At 41.1% G+C, this 19126-nt stretch overlaps 1 protein-coding gene across 1 annotated transcript in view; it reads right to left on the bottom strand.

The window, feature by feature from the left end:
* Positions 1–444: 444 nt before the first annotated feature.
* NHSL1 (NHS like 1) overlaps positions 445–19126 on the bottom strand; it is a gene marked incomplete at its 5' end in the record, with an annotated part of 75160 nt that continues 56478 nt past the window's right edge. Inside the window, 3 exons of the mRNA XM_015421029.1 lie at positions 445–1347; positions 6661–6790; positions 7389–10748. Of these exons, the coding sequence (XP_015276515.1) occupies positions 702–1347; positions 6661–6790; positions 7389–10748 (4136 nt within the window). The remainder of the gene's footprint in view (positions 1348–6660; positions 6791–7388; positions 10749–19126) is intronic.

Raw genomic sequence — 19126 nt, 5'->3', positions numbered from 1 at the left:
TAGGCCCAAGACTGTAAATGTGGCTGCACAGCAGTCAGTTCTGGATTACAACAGTCCGTTCCTGTTGGGCTGTTACAATATTGAATCTGTTCAGAATGTGGGTGGCCGATCGGTGATGCTGTTGGTAACATGGTCAAGCCTAGAGAAACCCACACCAGGAGCAGCTGTGAAGATGCCAGCCCAGCTAATCTAATAGGCTGCATATTTCACTCTCTCTGCCCCAGTTCAAGAGAGATTACTAAGTTTCATAAATAGAACACTTATAAAGAGCTACTGCCACCCTGTACCACAGAAGCTTCCCATTTTATTTGCAGACTTACTCTAATTTTTACTCCCTCTCCCCCCAAAAAAATAATAATAATCACATACAGCCCAAGATCTGACGACAACATTTTTGTTTCACAAGAGGCTTTTAAAAAAGGTTTTAATGTAGAAATCTGCTGGTTAAGTTTAATTTTATTTCGTCACAATCCCCATCCAACCAAGCCATGGAGAGATTGGTGCTGCAGCTGCCACAGATGAGCACACGTTAAATGCTTCCCAATGTAAGTGGTAATGATTTAGGCTCTCTCCTAGGCCTGGCTTATTTCATATTCCTTTTGGAAGTCTAACGCCATAGCGTCTTACTTCTGAATCCTCACTGAATTATTTTTTTCAGCTGGTGGGCATACAGATATCCTTAAAGGATCCAGTGTTCTCAGTTAAGTTATTAACGCTGGGTAAGTTGTGGTTTTCTCACTGGAGTGGGCCTCTTCATCAATGTCAACTTCATCAATGTTAAACACATCGAGTGACCCCTCGGAAGTCCTATGAGTCCTGCTCTCTGAAGGCTCAACTGCTTCCACATCTCCCTCACTGATAACAGTCATGGGGCTACTCTGGATCCGGTTTCGAACATTGTATTTGCTGCTTGCGGCAGACGGTGGGGTTCGAGATCGGCTATACCGGGTGCTAGAAAAAGACAGACTCCTTGGCATGAGGCCTTCACTCTTGGCCCACTCTTCCTGGGCCCGCCTGGTCTTGGTAGGAGAACAGTTCATACTATTTTCAGAAAGGTCCCAAGGAGAATCTACCTTGGCTCTTTGAAATCGTGGGTCTGTATTCTTTAGCATCTCTGCAGCAGACATGCGAGAGCTGGTATCTGATCGACTCCCCTTTTTAAGCAACAGTGCTTTGAAATTGTCATTGCTGGTGCTACTTTTGCGGATATTTCTCTGAATTGATCCTGCCTGCTTGAGGGAAGCCAGATTTGGGGAAGTACCAGTGGGTGTAACTGGAGGTGATGGAGAATGATTTCGAGCACGGTCATCATCAGAGTCTTTGCGGCCAAGGATTTTCCTTTTGGATCTGTGATTTTCATGCACAAGAAGAAGATAAAAGAGAGAACCAGAGGAACAGTTATTAGTTTTCCACAAAAAAAGGCATGCCGCTTCACAAAAAAGGTACTGCCGCTCCATATAACAGCATAAGAAGCCAAAGAACAAATAAGAGCAATTACACAAAACTTAATTACACAAAACGTAATTTATTACAATTCTGCAGGGCCTGCAAGACGGAGCTCTTCCACCGAGCTTTTGGTTGAGGCAGCGGGCGTCCCCCTCCTTGGGTCAGCCCCCACTTATAGCCTGGGTCGGCCCCTATTTACAGCTGGGTCAGCCCCCCATTTACAGCCTGGATTGGAGACCCTAAATTTAACAGATCTCTGGGAAATTATTCCCAGTATAGCTGGCTTTTATTAGAGTTATATGTTTTAATGTGGTTTTAATTGTATTGAATTTTATATTGTTGTACTGTATTTATATTGTTGGAACCCACCCTGAGGCCGTCAAGGGGAGGGCGGGATATAAATCCAAATAAACATAAACATTAATAGAAGATATTCCTAGAAAAAAAGGAATTGTAATAAGGGAAGCCTAAAGCATTTATTTTTATTTCACCTGTACAGAACTAAATGAATCCAGTCATGATATCCAAGTTGGCTTAGGGCATTTTGTCATGAAAAAATTTTTTTGAATCTTGCTAAACCATATTATCTTAATGAAACATGTTTGCAACACAGTAGCCTTCTTAAATGAACACAATCTGGGGGATATATACTAATTATATTTGTCATGGTGTCCAAAATGCCAGATTGAAAAGAATGAAATCTAAATTAAATTCATATGCTCTGTGGGAAGCTAACAACATAACAAGTGTTTTGCCGTATCACATAGTAATTTGCATATAGATTTATCTAAAAACAGCTAATTGACTTGCAAAGAGGGAAAGATATATCACTTAAAACAGCTAATCAATCGACATTGAAGGGAAACCACACAGCTTACAGGTTAAACACCGAAAAAAGATGAATGATTACCTACATAGGGTAAAATGCATCCACTGTTTCTTTCTAGCTAACACCAATTAAGTACTACCTCCACCTAAGCAAAGAAAGTGTGGTATACCTTGCTTTACTGTCTGTTACAAACAGAATGGTCTATTAAAGCATCACTTTTCAAGGAGAAAACTAAAACCAATGTAGTCTTGGGGTCTACCCTGCCTCTTGTCTGCCCCTCCCTCTCCAAGGGAGAAAGTAATTGGGAACAGGGCTATACTGCATTTATTTGAACACTTGAGTGGCTGAATGCAAAAGCTTGCTTGGTCAACAATAAGCTTCAGAAATCCAGGAGCCTGTCTTTTTCTCTCCTCCTCTTGCACTGAAGACTTTCTGATTTGTAACCAATTGAAACTATTTATGTTATCAAATTGTGACTTCTTGCTGACTAGGCAGAACTGAACTGTGGAATCCAACTCTGTAAACAAAGTTGTAAACTAAACTCCAATTCATTGTTTAATCTTGGCATGGGTATCACAACAAATTACAGTTTGTTACAAACAAGAAAGTCTTCAGTCTGAGATGCACAGGATGAGAAGAGCAAGTGTGAGAACCTGATGACTTCTGAGCCTCTGTTCTTGGACTTGACGAACGGGAGATTATTTGGTTTCCTGACACCAGCCTTCTTGACTTGCCTCTGAAATAACAGGGTTTTTAGATACTGTGTTGATAGAGCGGACTGTGATGAAATAAATACCATACTTCCCAGTTACTTTTTACCTACTCCATACAGTAAAGACAAGGAGTAAGGCTGATATATGGCCTGTATGGCCCCTTCCAATTCCCAGAGTCATTTCTTAGAATGCAGCAAGTATTGCAAATATTATTAATCCTAATTAGTGACTTTAGGATGGCCAAGGCCTTGGGTATGCCCAGAGGGATATTGACTTTTCTCCCTTTAAATGGCAGACTCCCAGTCTTCTTTTGAAAGAACTTGCAGTTTCAAAAGAAACTAATTAGGGGTAACTTTCTCATGCAGAGGACCAGCTAAGCTGTTCTTTGGATCCTGGCATATATATGTTGAATCTATTATGGTCTACATGAATTTGCAGAACTTGCAGGGAAGCACAGAATACATTATTCTGAAACGCATAACTGCTTGCCAGAGGGATACTTCCTCAGCAGCAGCAAGACTTAAGATTTCCTTTTTTGTAACATTTAACCGTACAAAACATAAACGGGGCATGATTTGAAACTTTGTTCTTTCTTTGTGAAAAGTACACAGATCGCAGAAGAGAATGCGAAAGCCTTTAAATAACCAGGATGCAATTTTCAAAAGAAACTAATTAGGGGTAACTTTCTCATGCAGAGGACCAGCTAAGCTGTTCTTTGGATCCTGGCATATATAGGTTGAATCTATATATGGTCTACATGAATTTGCAGAACTTGCAGGGAAGCACAGAATACATTATTCTGAAACGCATAACTGCTTGCCAGAGGGATACTTCCTCAGCAGCAGCAAGACTTAAGATTTCCTTTTTTGTAACATTTAATCGTACAAAACATAAACAGGGCATGATTTGAAACTTTGTTCTCTCTTTGTGAAAAGTAGACAGATCACAGAAGAGAATGTGAAAGCCTTTAAATAACCAGGATGCAATTGCTACCTGCACAAATTAACTCAGTTGAGATCCGGCCTGTCCATGTGATACATGCCGTCAGGGCGAGCCAGCTCGAGAGCCAGTCAGCAATCTGGGGGGGGGGGTAGCTGTGTTGGTCTGAAGCAATAGAACAAAGCCTGAGTCCACAGTGGCACCTTTAAGACCAACAAAGTTTTGTTCAAGGTATGAGCTTTCGTGTGCACACACACTTCCTCAGATAAAACTTACCAGTCCATACATATAAGGCAGAGGTTGAACAACAAATTAGCATATAGCATAATGAAGATATTTTAACCGATGCAAACAGGAATATCAGGCTAAGTTTATAAAGTCACCATTGTTTGGATTTAATTCTAAACAGTGAAGCTAATAAATAAAGAAATAAAAACAGTGAAGCAAATAAATATGTCAGGATTGCTACCTGCACAAATTAACTCAGTTGAGATCCAGCCTGTCCCTGTGATACATGCCGTCAGCTTCCATTACTCTTCAGAAATCTGGGGGGGGGGGTAGCTGTGTTGGTCTGAAGCAATAGAACAAAGCCTGAGTCCACAGTGGCACCTTTAAGACCAACAAAGTTTTGTTCAAGGTATGAGCTTTCGTGTGCACACACACTTCCTCAGATAAAACTTACCAGTCCATACATATAAGGCAGAGGTTGAACAACAAATTAGCATATAGCATAATGAAGATATTTTAACCGATGCAAACAGGAATATCAGGCTAAGTTTATAAAGTCACCATTGTTTGGATTTAATTCTAAACAGTGAAGCTAATAAATAAAGAAATAAAAACAGTGAAGCAAATAAATATGTCAGGATTGGAGATAGATGTGGAGTGCTAAGAGTAATTACCTAAAACCTTGTTGTTACACTCCATCTGTCTCCTCTCAAGCATGGAGGTAACTAATAGCATCTTTTTCCTTTGAGGTGGGGTGCTTTGTAGTGCAGTGATATGTCTCCTCTATTAACAGACCAGAGAAATGCATTCCAGTATACTATTCTAATATTCGTTGCATGACATTACAATCGCTATTCTTATCTATCATTCCAAATAGGAAATACACTAAAATAAAGAAGATGCATAGTCCTTCTTGGTGAGAATACAGATGTAAGGACTGAATGAATTTAGCATATGTACTTAGCACTCCACAATTAAGAATGACACATTTACACATCGGTCTCCAATTTTGACATATTTATTTGCTTCACTGTTTTCCCCCCAGAATTAAATCCAAACAATGGTGACCTTATAAACCTAGCTTGTTATTCCTGTTTACATCTGTTAAAACATCTTCATTATGCTGTATGCTAATTTGCTGTTCAACCTCTGCTTATAGTCTGGTAAACTGCATTTCATTGCATCTGAGGAAGTGTGCATGCACATGAAAACCTATACCTTGAATAAAACTTTGTTTTATTCTTAAAGGTCTTAAAGGGGCCACTAGACTCAAACTTTGTTCTTTGGAAATCTGTTCAGTACATGCCAAGAGGTGACCACAAGATGGAGCCAGTGCTACACATTAGTTCTCCTAAGGCAAAATCACTCATGTTCTTATATTAAGTTTTCTTCTTTTCAGCAAAAGCTCCCTTACAGCCGAGGCTGGGACACAAACTTTCTGGGTTGTGATGTGACCTCCGTACAGCTGCCTTTCCTTTTTCCTTTTTGTTGATGCACATGTGGAGAGAACAAAGGCATACAGCTGCCTTTCCTTTTTGCTTTTTGTAAGGACCTGCTGTTGATGCACATGTGGAGAGAACAAAGGTGCCCTGCATCCTCTGGCCTCTCTTTGTGTGCACAGTGAGGGGAGCAGCAGGAAGAGGCAGAAGTGAGACCACTCGACAACGGAGAGAATTCCTTCATGGCTCTGACCGCTGTTTTGTTCCTCATTATGCTACACCATCTCCTACATTTCCTTTTGCTGGCTCTCTTGGTCTGCTGCTCAAGGTCCTAGCCTTGACAGTGGACAATGGTGAGGTCATAACTGTGTTTCCTGTCGCAGGATTGTGACATCATGTCCTTGTAGCTCATTTCCTCTTGGGATTGGGACTTGGGGGGTTAAGGATGTGTCCCAACCCAAGTTTTGAGGTTTTGTTTTAAAAATCAAGGGATATCGATGCACATGTCTGTATTGCACCTTTCAATCGACAAACTAGCGTGCCACAAAATAGCCCATCCTCTGGATTATGACAAATTATAATCCAGCTACTGTCATATGTTTTGTCATATGACTGACAGATCACGTTTACTTGCCAGTTTAAGCCACGCTTGCCATGAAGCATTAGCGTTGAGCCTCTGTCCCAAACTGCACCATATAATCAGCGAAGAAGAGTAAAAAGGCATGGAGGGCAGAGGGAATGAAAACAAACAAACAAAAGATACACAGAGAAAGCAACAGTATATATTAAATCAAGAAGACCGAGAGCAACAGCACAATATACACAAGGGGTTCACCTGGCATTTTCAATGGGACAAAGGCTGGCAGTCTTACCAAACTTGATCTCACTGCCAGCAAAATTAGTAAAAGGTGTTCTATGGCACACACTGACTACAAGTACATCTCACCTGCATCTAAATTTTAAAAACAGAATAGTTATAATCACTGTATATCTTGGGAGGACTTTATGAATTAAACCATGGGACAGGACATACGAAGCAACACAAAGATGACTGCTCAAGAAATACCTGTGAATGGCTGCAAAAAGATCCTCAGTCGTTCTTGGTCTAGCTGGCATGGCCACAGCATCACTACCTTCCCCATAACTGAGGCTTTGCAGGAAAAAGCTGTTGGCTGCATCTGAGTCAAACACCTCGGCTGAAAAGGAAGTGGGAAAATCATGCAGAACGATAAGTTGTCCAGCAATAGAAAAACAGAGTAATCCAAAGAAAATAAATACAGAGAGATTCCTTTCTTAAAAAGTCATCTTTTCACTTACAAAAATACCTAAACAGTGCAGTACTATGCACGTTTTATTCAGAAGTCTATTCCGCTGGGTTAAACGGGGCTTGCTCATAAGTAAATGCAGAGGTGACTGCTGCCACAATTGTCTCTGGCACTTGCAGTCTCTAAAAGGCTTGAGTGTGTTTATGGGAACAGGAAACTCCCACTGAAGTGTTTCAAAAACATCCATGATTACTGTATTAGTTTACAAGCTACAAATACATCAATATTCTCTTGAACAGGCATATAGTAGACCAAATCATTTTGACAGGTAATCTTCATTTTAAGTTAAATAAAAATGGCAATAGAGATTCTCCATGCAAGTTCTATGATTCCCCTTAGGAAAGAGTATTTGCATTGAGAGTTTTAAAATGAAGTCAATACCATAACCATCCCCTTCATCTGACACACACCCCTTCCAGTCACAAATACACTTGGAGAAGTCAGGGAACAAAAGGACAAACAGACTTACCACTTTCATCCCCTGGAGACGGCTGTCCATCTGTTCTAGTGATGCTATCTCCATTTCTGTCAGAACTGCTTCCTTCACACAAGCCAGACAGCTCCTCCTGCTTTGGCTGCAGTGACGAGACATTGGTTTCCTCTGCTTCGCACAAGGTGGAACCTGCAGCTCCTCCTCCTGGACCCAGGTTGCCAGAGTCCATTTCGTAGGAACAGAGTCCATCTGCGGGATAATCCTTAGCCAGGCTGAACTGTGCAATTGCAGCATCCCTTGTAGGCAGACTTGGAGTGCTTCTGACTGTTTCTCCCACTTCAGCTATTTTTTCTGCAGCAACATCGGGCTGTGGGGGTGGCACAATCAGGAACAGTTTGGGCTTCTTTGAAACAGGTGGTGGCTTCTTGTTTGGCAATATACCCTGAGGCTTGCTGGGTGATTCCAACTGCCCCTGAAGAGGCAAACTTTCAAGATCCGAGTGAGAACCTTCCTGCTGCAATAGTGCTTCTTCAACACTGACTGGTAATAAATCACTGGCAAAGGACTGAGCTACACTGGCTTCACTTCCAGACATTTTGCCACTGGCAAGTTCAGGGGTGTTGCTACATGATCCCTGGCCAGGACTGTAAACAAAACTCTTGTCAGAAGCACCGTGGATTTTCATCGCACCTTTATCCTGACTGTTGTGTTCTACTGACACACATGGTTTTAAAGGTGACAGTGCTGAAAAAACTTCAGTAATTTTTTCCTGAGGACTGGTTTCAGAAGTAGTTTCGGCTGGCTGGCCAACCTCTGACCTCATAGCTTTCTTCACAGACCTCAGCTGTACCATTTGCAGTGCTTCGGTGGTTACTAGAGGCATTGTAGGCTTACTGGAATCTTCTTTACTGAATGGCTGTGCCCTTGTGCTACAAGAAGTACCGTCTGGGTTATATTTCTTGAAAAGTGTGTCTTTATATGCACCTTTTGCAAACTTTGGGTCCAGAGGGGGTGCTGGTGGAGGAACTGAAGAGGGAAGGGGAGGAGGAGATGGAATGGGAGGCGACAAGGGAGAGGAACGATCGACTGATTCATCTTGAGGTGAAAAATGAAACCATGGATCACTCTGAGAAAAAGAGGCATGCACAATTGTTTCTGGTGGAGGTGGTGGGAAACTGGGAGATGCTGATCGGTGGGATTGATCCATGACATCTGTTAAGGGGGGAGGAGGGGGAGGAAGAAGACGGTCAGCAGAATCTGGAGACATTAATGGAGAAGGAGTGATTAGAGGGAAGGAAAATGCAGGGTCTGGTTTCTTTACACTCATATTCCCTTCAGTAGAAGTATTGGACGAAAGGGATGTGGAAGAGGAAGATACTGAAACAGAAGACAATAGGGATGACTTTCTTTCAGGCACTTTAGGCTTCACCTTGGGCTTCCCATTTCCTGTTGACAGAGATTTTAAAACAACAGGCACAGGTGTAAGTGCAGTGGGTGTATTGGATTGGCTGGAATAACCACTAGATGGTGATGTAACCCTATGAGACTTTTCAGGAGAAGTGCTCTTCGGTTTGGCCATCCCACTGGGCACTTGTGGTACAGAAATACGTGATCCATCACTGAGGCGGTTGATGCTATAATCATTCAGCTTGGGTGCAGAATGAACTACTGGAGATCTTAACCGATCGTCCTGTATCCCCGGGCAGTCGCTATAGTAACCCCATTGGTCAGCATACTCTGACTTGATGCTGCTCGTCTCGCTCTGGGAAGGTGTGACGGCACAGATGGAGTACATGTTCATGCCTGTGGCAGACATCACACTGCTGCTGGCACTCACAGAGCTCTGGCTACGAGAGCGCAGCACCCATGGGTCATCATAATCGCTGCAGGGGCTTTGAGATGGGGAGCCACCATTTTTACACTTAAGGTTCAATTGCAGGGAGTGCTGGAGGCTCGCGATTAGCTTGTCATCCAGAACTTGTCCACTGGACTGAGCTTTCTTCTTGGGGATCCTTCTGAGAGAGTCCGTTCTGGAGGGTGGCAGAGGTGGTTTCTTTGCTTTTTTCAAGGATATGCTCCGTGAGAGGGATTTGTCATTGCAGTTTGACAAGTCCCCCAGTGATCTCTTTTCAATTCCATCAAACACATTAATAACACTGTGCCTGGGGTTTCCAAAGCCATTATTATTAATGCAATTTTTACCAGACTTCAGACCTGAATCCATATGCATGGAAGTGTAATAGCCATCATGGTCCACTGAATACAAAGAGCTTGAGTCTTCTTTGGCTGAGACTTGTTCAAGGCTATTTGTACTCACATTGCTCACGGGTGTGGTGCATCCTGGAGTGGCACAATTTGGCTTGTGTAAGGCTACCTCTTCGTTTCCTGTAGATTTGAACTCGCAATGCCTCATGCTGCCCTGACCTATGCCCTGTGTTTTATCCACTGAGTAACTGGACTCACTCCTAATATCACTGTTTTGAGAATGACTTGGGCTGAAATTATTCCTAAAGCTGTAGGTGATATTTTGGGACCCATTCTCCATACCTACTGCACCACTAAGTGACACACCGGAATCTCCTATAGCAAGCACTACCATAGGATTTGATGAGATAGTGTCCAGGGACTGTGAGTTCTGGGCAGAACTGGTCTTGTTCCAGCTGCTAGAGGAAGGGTGTTGATCTTTTGTGCTTACCATGCAGTTGGCAGTAAGATTGTCTCTTGGTTTTGTATATGAAGATGAGTTGGTGTTTCTATTATCTGGTGATCGAGCACTCGGTGTAGTATGAATAGCAATCACCTCTGAAGAGGCTGGTAGGGCAGCATTTGGTATGAGATGGGTTGAGTATGTAGCATGTGCAGAGACCACGTCTGCTGGGCTTTCTTCCAGTTCACTCTCGAAACTCTTTACCTCTTGAGATTTCGGCCTTTGAAGCATTCCTGTCTTACTACTGTTCCTCATAGGAATCGCACTATCGTCCACTTGCAATTTGCTTATCTGGTAGGACACAGTTCCGTTTTCTGTTGACTTGGAGATGCTATGCCTCCGTTCCAGTACGTGCAAGGAAACCCTTGCTCCCGAACGAGGTAGACTGTGAAAACCCAGGTCAGTGTTTAGCCGAGAGGCAAATACGACTCCTGCAGAATCACTCATCACAGACATGTTTCCAGAGGAGCTGGACAACTGAGACATCTGGGCAGCAATTCCTTGTCCTTTCTGTGCACGGATTCGCCTCACTGAAGGTGGCACCACTTTCACTTCCTCTGTCTGACAACTAGAGTCTTTGGTCTCAGATCTCAGCATGGGAGAACGACAGCTATCAAGCCTTCCTAGGGTGGAATAGTGATCTGGGACACACAAGGAATGGCTACGAAAGTCATTCTGAACACTGCCAACTGTAGAAGTTAAAACAAAACAATCATTACACATATGACTATATTTCACCACCTTTAAAACTGACTCTATGGAGTATTTCTTTTACAAAAATATATATAATTGGTCATATTTAATTTGCTGCCCTACAAAGTTTGTCCAAATGTAAATAATAAACAATGAAGTTCTATGCAGTTACTTCACTGAAAACAAGTGGTTTAGATTGGAGTAACTCTGTCACTGTACTATACTTTATACATATATGTGTATTGTCTCTCTCATTCCTAGTTGACAAAGGAAGAAAATCCAAAATGAAAAGAATTTCCAAAGCTGTATATCAATCAATCTTCTTTTCAAACCCTGATCATGATTTCATTGCTAAGTAGATACTTTCCATTCACAAGGGCCATGGGATTCCATGAAAGCTCTTTTTATGATTACTTCTACTTGAATCATATAATATTGATTTGGGAGCCTGTGTTATGCCAAAGAAGGGAAAATGTAGCCCATATAATTGCTATTAAGACTGTTTAACCTAAAATCAGAGTGGAAAATGTAAACTATTTTTGCAGGAAGGGAGGAGGGACAGCAGGAGTAAGGCAGCAAACTGAATCCATGCTTATGTGATAGTTTGTTCATGAAGTCTGAATATAGTTTTAGATTCCGAATAGGAACCCTAAAGCAATTGTTAGTATCTACCATAATTACATTTTTCTCTGAGTACATTTAGTTGCATAGAATACCCATCCTCATGGGAGCCCTATAAAATCAGCACCAGAGGAGAAACGTTGTGACCTTACAAAGTGAGTGCATGTCTGATACGGAAGAGTTCCAATCTCTTTTATGTGCAACTTGGTATGAAATGGGAGCTGAAGACACAATTCATCTTTGAGGATGAAAAAAAATGGCAGGGGAAATCGCTTTCCTTTTGGGGCAGACTCTGCTCCCTAAACAATGTGAAGTACTGGTGGAAACAGATTGGCATGGAACCAAGCGTGGACAAGTGTGCTGTGGGGCAGATCCACTTAGAACCTTCTGTTCCAACTAGTCACCTGCTCTTTCGTTCAAAACTGACTAGAATAGCCAACTCAAATTGGGAAAGACAGAACTATATTAATAATCTAAACTGTGTCATTAGGTTAATGAAATGGTGGCGGTGGAAAGTGCTGTCCAGTCACAGCCGACTTGTGGCGACCCCACAGGGTTTTAAAGTCAAGCAACATTCGGAGGTGGTTTGCCATTGCCTGCTTCTGCACCATGACTCTGGTATTCCTTGGTGGTCTCCCATCCAAGTACTAATCAGAGCTGACCCTGCTTCGCTTAATTTAAAACTTTCTGCTTTCAGGCAACTTTTTCTGCATTGAATTGACTGCTGATGAACACCTGTGTTTCTGATGTGGTAATTCCTGTGTACTACAGAAGATTGTGAGACACATTGTTGGGTGCATGAAGTGCTGGGTTTATCTGTTGGACCTAATTGTCAGCATATGTAAGCTCAAGGCACAGTGGAATTCACACAATATTTTTGTGCTGCAGCATGCTGCTGTGGAAGAGCAATAGTGACAGGCCAACTTCTCTTTTTAAGAAAGCTTGTTCACCATAACTAACTTTAGTGAGGATCCCCCTGAGAAGTCTACAAGGTATCCCGGGATTCTGTGGAATATGGTCTGAGAAATACTTAGTCTACAGTCCATTGTGAATTGGCATGCTTACGGGTTGTTGCATTAAAATAACACTACAAAGGACCTTTTCTTTTTGTGCCAAATTCTATTGTGATGGCACAGAAAGAGAGAGGGGAAGAATTTGCTATCTGAAGTGTTGCAAGTCACTGCCAAGGAAACTGCAGCCGTTTCGAAATGCCTGCTTGGAAGCTGCACTTGAACTGTTTTTATGGCATGTCAGATAAGGAGCCCCTGCCCAGAGGCTTTCAATTCTCTTAATTGTTCAGTGCAACTGGACTGTGAAACTAAGGGCATTCTTCCCATAAATTTTAACAGCCACAGCCCATTTGTCGTTTTCCTTGGCATACAGTTCAGTACCATGGAAGAAAATGGAGGATTAGGGAAAGGTTGACAACAAAGCAGTTTATAAAAGGTTAACTTGTTTTCACTCCACCAAATTTTAAAAAAAGCAAAACACCACCCTAGTGTATTTTGCCTCCTTCTATGGCTATCATTTTGGGTTTTTTGTAGAGCATAAACGTAAATCCTGATCACACTGAGGTCAATGAGGCTTTGTCAAGAACATCAACGCAGCCAGAAATTCTTTAGGATTTTTCTACTGCAACAGATTCGAGCAAGAAATTGTGTTATGCTTCTTTCCTGCTCAAATCAGCCTGATCAATCAAAAGAGTGGAGCTTTGTTAATGGTGATAGACACAGACTCCAATCGAATAATACACTAATATGGAAAATCTTGAAATTATATCTTTTGGAGCGAGAATTTGGCCAACTGGCAGAAAGTCTTTTTGGTTTGAATCCAAGCATGGGGACAACATAAATCTGCTTGAAAATCTGTTACAAGCCTATCTTTATCCTTCAAAGACGAATCTACACAACTGCAGTATCCACATGCCAATTCCAAATATCACAGGACCCTATGGATCACATGTGTCAAATATCAAAGCCCTTTAATTACACAAAGGCAATACTTAGGAGAGAAGCTTGCATAACTAATAACAATTTGTACGTGAAATGTTAAGTGACTCAGCGCTGCTGTATCTGGTACATAGGAATGACATTCTAATATAGTCTCCTAAATAAACCCTGTAGGAATTCAGATTATTTTCCAACAGGCAGCATTTGTCAGTTCATCATTTACAACTCCCAGCTTTCTAATTTATCACAGATACTTGATGGTTCAGAAATGTATTTAAATCTATCTGTTGATTTAAAAGATCCCCCCCCCCTGCTTTCCTCAGAGAACCTTGATATAGTGGACATTAAAATAATGTAGCCTATTGTCCTGATCTGGATAGCCCAGGCAAGCTAGATCTCAGAAACTAAGCAGGGTCAACTCTGGCAAGTGCTTGGATGGGAGACCTCCTTGGAATACCAGCAGTTGGGAGGTGGGGGCAGGTTTTATTCAACCAAGGCCCCAAAGTAGGGGTTGGTCACCAGAGGCTGCAATGATTTCCAGGTACATACACACATGCACACACACACACACACACACACACACACACACTAAAAAATACCCCCAAAATGTAGCTTAATGCAAAACAAAAATGCATCTCTGGGTGTTTATAAACTTTTTATTATCTACTAATATTTAGCCTATTATCTAAAATTATGACCCCTTTTTCAAGAATGTTATATTTTTGACACTGATAGATTATGTTTTGACCCTGGATTGCCCAACTGAAAGATTAGATGACAAATTATATTAGGAAAGTTAAAGTACGTAATTTCCTTGGCTGCTTGTCTGTAGAGCTGCACAGCTCCTAATGGAGTGCTTAGATGGCAAAAGTACCCTGCCTTGCTACTGCTGCAACATCAGACCTTACCCAGGTTCTTTATAACTAACCCTAATGTTACCCTACACTACTCAGAAGCAGCATAGCACTGTGGTAGCTACACTTATGGCTTACGCCTTCCCTCTCTATCTCTGTAGCCTTTTAAAGTCAAAAGACTCTGGAAATTGTCATGCTGCTAACTAGAGATTTATTTATTTATCTTTGGATTTATATCCCACCCTACCCCTATCCAGTCAGATTTTATAACTAAGATCAGCTTTTGCAACTGGAATGACTTCCCCACCATCAGGCTGCTCACTGGATTGAATCTGATTTCAAATGATGTTTGATGGACAGTCTAAGCAAGTTTGAGTATGAAACCTGATCCAGGCACTCAGAAATGGTTCTCTAAGGGCCAAACTAGAAGAGTTGGGTGTTCCTGAGCTCACCCTGAAGACACACTGCCATTTTAAAGAGTGAATTCCCATTTGGGAACTCTTTAAACTGCACCACTGGGGGTGGGATCCTGCCTTCCTCCCATGTCGTTTTTCTGACCTCAGTGCCACTGCAAAAATCACAATCATGGGCTGGATCCAGACTGTTTTCCAATGGCAGAATTCCTACCTCTTCCATCCCAGTGCAGCTCACTGATCTCCATGAATTGCCACTCCTGGGGGTAGGGGTTTCTGAGGAGTGTCATGGGAGGGGGCAATCAGCAGACATTGCCCATATAGTCTGGACCCAACCCAATGATTTTAATAATCTTAAATCCTCAAAATCATTTTACTCTGGAAAAACTAATTAACCTGAAATATTCCCTGAATATTTTCAAATGTTCCCAAAAGTGGTCCAGATTAAGTAGCATAGCAAGCAAATATCCACAGAATGTGACATATGAAAGAAATCACCTCACAATAAACACAGGATTGTAATACTACTAACTGCCAGCAGAAAGTATGGCTCTCCATGAGATGAAGAGGCAGTGATTTTGCCTCATTCTCCATCTTCCCTGCAATTCACGAACACATGCACTTTTTTGTCAACATGGATCCTGTGGCTCCAGGAATTACTCTTCCAAGGACCAAAAGGGGGAAGGGGCAGGAATTCACACGCATCACACCGGCAGTTGGTTAGCTACTATCCGTAGTAATGAAGAACTGTAGCAAGTGTGAAAAATTGACCCAGGAAATGAGAAAGGATAGGCCACATCCATACACCACCATGCAACTGTATACTCCTATGATGTTTAATCTGGCAGCAGTTGCTTTTATGAACCACGGATGCCACTCCTGAGAACACCTACGTTGGACTTATTTAAAGTTCGACCTCCTTTTTCTGAAACTGGGATTTGGTTTCACTAATTTGAAATACAACTCACTGTACTGACCAAAAAGGGACTATGAAAAAACAACCTCTCATAACTTCCTATATCATGATGGCATTAAATTGCCTTCATAATTATTAGAATTTTTTTCATGCGGAAGTACACTTAAAATGCTCTAATTGGGAAGAATTCTGTTTTCAAGCCAAAAACAAACTTGCATGTGATACTCAACACAGAACAGCTGCCCAAAATGGCAGCTCTGTGTGGAGGCACCCTTCCCCCCCCCCAGCTCCATAATGCTTAACCTGGTTTATTTGTGTCATTTACCAATGTTTCCCTGCCACCAGCAACTAGTTATATAGAACAATGCAGGGAAAGGCTAACTAAATATTATGAAGAAAATAGAATAGAAATCTATATCACCATGCCCTTTTTGGTAACATCTCTATGACAAGCATCACACTTTGTTGTCTAAAGGGCACTTGAATAAAAAGCTGTGTTTTGTTTACTGTTCAATACTGGTATGCTTGTTTACATAAATCTACTTAAAAATAAGACTAAAAAAAGTACAACCAATCTACAAACCCCACCAACAATTCTACCAAATAATCCAGACAATACAATAGCCAACGGCTTCTGGTTTTCACTGGCTAGAAAATTATTTGGAACCAGTTCTGAACAGCACAGCTTCCAGGCATATATTTTATACGGACAACAATATTGTAGTTTTGAGTGATCTAAGCATTATAGAATTATTGGGGAGAGCAAAAGTCTACATTAGCTTGTAGGATGTTGATGGGTGGTGGTGAAACTTCCAACAGATTCAGAAGGGATGCAGTTATTTATTTTACACTGATGTATATAATCGATTCTAGGAAGCCAGTGTACACATCCTCTTACACTGATATCACATCATATAAGAACAGAATATACACCATCCCATGTGACAAACACCATGTATACCTACAAAAGAAATATCTATGTAAGAAAATCATCTTATGTGAAGTGGCTGAAAAATGAACAGAACTGAGGTGTGCTTCAAACATCACTTTTAAATCAGTCTAGACTATAAACTCTATATAACAATAGTACTATCAAATGATGTAAATTAAATATCAATTTTACTCTTGAAGGACAGATTCAGAAAACCCTGGCAGCCAAATGTACTTACAGGCATCTCCTAGATTACAAGAATGAATTGCAAGAATGAGCCTGGTACATGGAAAAATAAATCCTGAGATAGGCTTTCAGTCCATATAAAGAAAACGTAACATCTGAAAAACCTTTTACAGATATCTGTTGTTCCAGGACACAGTTTCTAAAATAACAGGTTTTCATGGATTCAGTGAAATCTGTAAATCAGAATCTTTAATTTACAAGTGGGTAAAGTGACCAGGTTACTCTTTAATCAGGTCTATCTTTCTTTGTGATTAGACATACATTTATTTGAAACTTTTAACAGGCTATCAGACTGTACTGGCTTCATGAGCACAGGGAAATGTTTCCAGTCATGGTAGGCAGTATTTATTATTAATCGTAATGGAATACAGTTCTGATGAGCCATACCTAGCTCTCTTTGGATGTTGTCAGGGATTCCTGTAATAGTCTTTCTCCTTTTCACTTTCTTCGGCCGCCTTACCACAGTGTCTGTGTAAATTAGAGACCTCCGTATGCTGGCTTGGCGGTCAAAATTCTCCCCTGATGTACAGTAGAACAAGCAAAGCACCATTACTTTCAAGCACGCTGACATCATGCACTTTCTTCCACTTGCTTATTGTAGAAATGAAGAAAAGGCATTAATATATGATGTTAGCTAAGTCAAACAGAGTGGATACAGCGCATTGCCCCCTTTAAGGCTCAGGAATGGAAAGGACCAACTGTCCCATGAAGACTTCTGTTTCAGCACGTCAGATTTTCACTGACTTAAGCACATTAGCAAGCTTTGAGCTTTGGTGTTGAATTCATGTTGTATGATGGATCAAGGGAAGGACAGCGTGTGTTGTTACTGCAAATAGCACACAAAAGCTTTTATTTGTAGCTACATCAACCCAGGTAGTATGTACTGAATGGGAAGTCAAATATTTGTTAATATGCTCATTGCATGCTTTCATGTTCTTCAGCTACAATACAAAGCATGCTGAACCAGAAGATTAAATAAATGTCATCTTCTTCCATGTAAAAGGGCCATGGTCTTAATGACTAAAGCTATGATGAAATGCCTTCAAGTCAGCCATTCTGGGGAGATTTTTGTGGTGGAAGAATGGTAGATTACAGCAAATTCAGGCCCAAGGTGTGCCATTTGGGAGGAGATAAGGGGCCAATTCAGAACTTATGTCAGTACATGTAACAAGAGTGGAGTGTGAGAATTTCAGGGCTGCACAGAACTTGAGTTTAAAAATATTTCTTTCTGTAACTCTGAAATCTATTATATTTAAAACAAGATTTTTTTTTGTTTTAAGCAGCTTTATGCCTGCAGTTAAACTCTGACCAGAAAGGCTCACTCTAGACTGCTTGTTATGATTATTCCCAAATAGTATTGTCATTAAGATGGGTAAATCATTCCCTGTGCAAATCATGGCGAGACCAAATTACTTTGACACATGTAACCTCAGCTTTGCTTAATACGATGGCAGGTTGTCATTGGTAAATGCTGCATTGTCTAAATTAACTGAACTCAAATGTATTTCAACAAACGTAAAGTACATGTGCTATAATCAAGAAAGCCGTATAGATGACTATGTGCTGTATCAAAACTGAACCCAGCAGCATGAGCATAAGTTGAATAGCTTTTAACAAGTTCACTTTTTCAATTAATTAATAACTTGGCCATTTTTTTTTATTTAAAATATTTGTAACTTGCTTCTGGAGATAGCCTACACATTAATGAAAACATGCTTCAAAGGCCTCTCTTAATGTCTCCCCCCCTTACATTCTTCAGATGCTCCTCAGATCCACAAGACTAAAGTTAGTATAGACATTTCCTTAGGTAGAATTCTAGCTATACTAAGGCAGGGTAAACTTATTGTAACAAAGGTAGAATTTCAGGTTTCTGAAACAGATTTTTATTGGCAAGAGCATCATTCTTCTAAGTTTACTTTTAAAATCTTCATAGCCAAGTTATTTCTCATTGAAAAGTGACTTTGGCATGTGCTGTGCATGTCATACACCTTCCTTGATCAGGAAACTTCATCAGGGCACATGACATAAGGAAGATGAGAGAAACACCGCTGAATTCAAAAGAGCTGCATAATACATACTACAGAATATGTGTAGCATGTTGGCCTCCTCCAAAACAAAATAGCAAAGACTAAATACAGCATTTCTAGGCTCAGTTGCCATGTGCAAAGGAACTGTTTTTCCATTCATAATATTAGAGCCCAAAATGTATTTTTCTCTGTGAGTTTTGCAACTCCACAGCAGCTGAGATCAGAGTGAAGTGCTGAGAGTTCTTATGCATTATAAGGATTCAGACCGTACGGAACATTCCATTAGGAATTTTCTGGGAGATTGATTTTTCTTTTCTTTAAACAGCAGTCCTCCCACCTAACATCATAAAAGTTTCTGAAATGCCTCTGATTTCCCAAAGTAGCTATCCAGTTGTACAGGCTTGGGGGGGGGGGGGG

This window comes from Gekko japonicus, unplaced genomic scaffold (assembly GCF_001447785.1).
Source record: "Gekko japonicus isolate JY-2015 unplaced genomic scaffold, Gekko_japonicus_V1.1 scaffold4585, whole genome shotgun sequence".
NCBI lineage: Eukaryota > Metazoa > Chordata > Lepidosauria > Squamata > Gekkonidae > Gekko > Gekko japonicus.
Note: the sequence above shows the minus strand (reverse complement) of the source record. Positions and strands in the feature narration are given on the sequence as shown.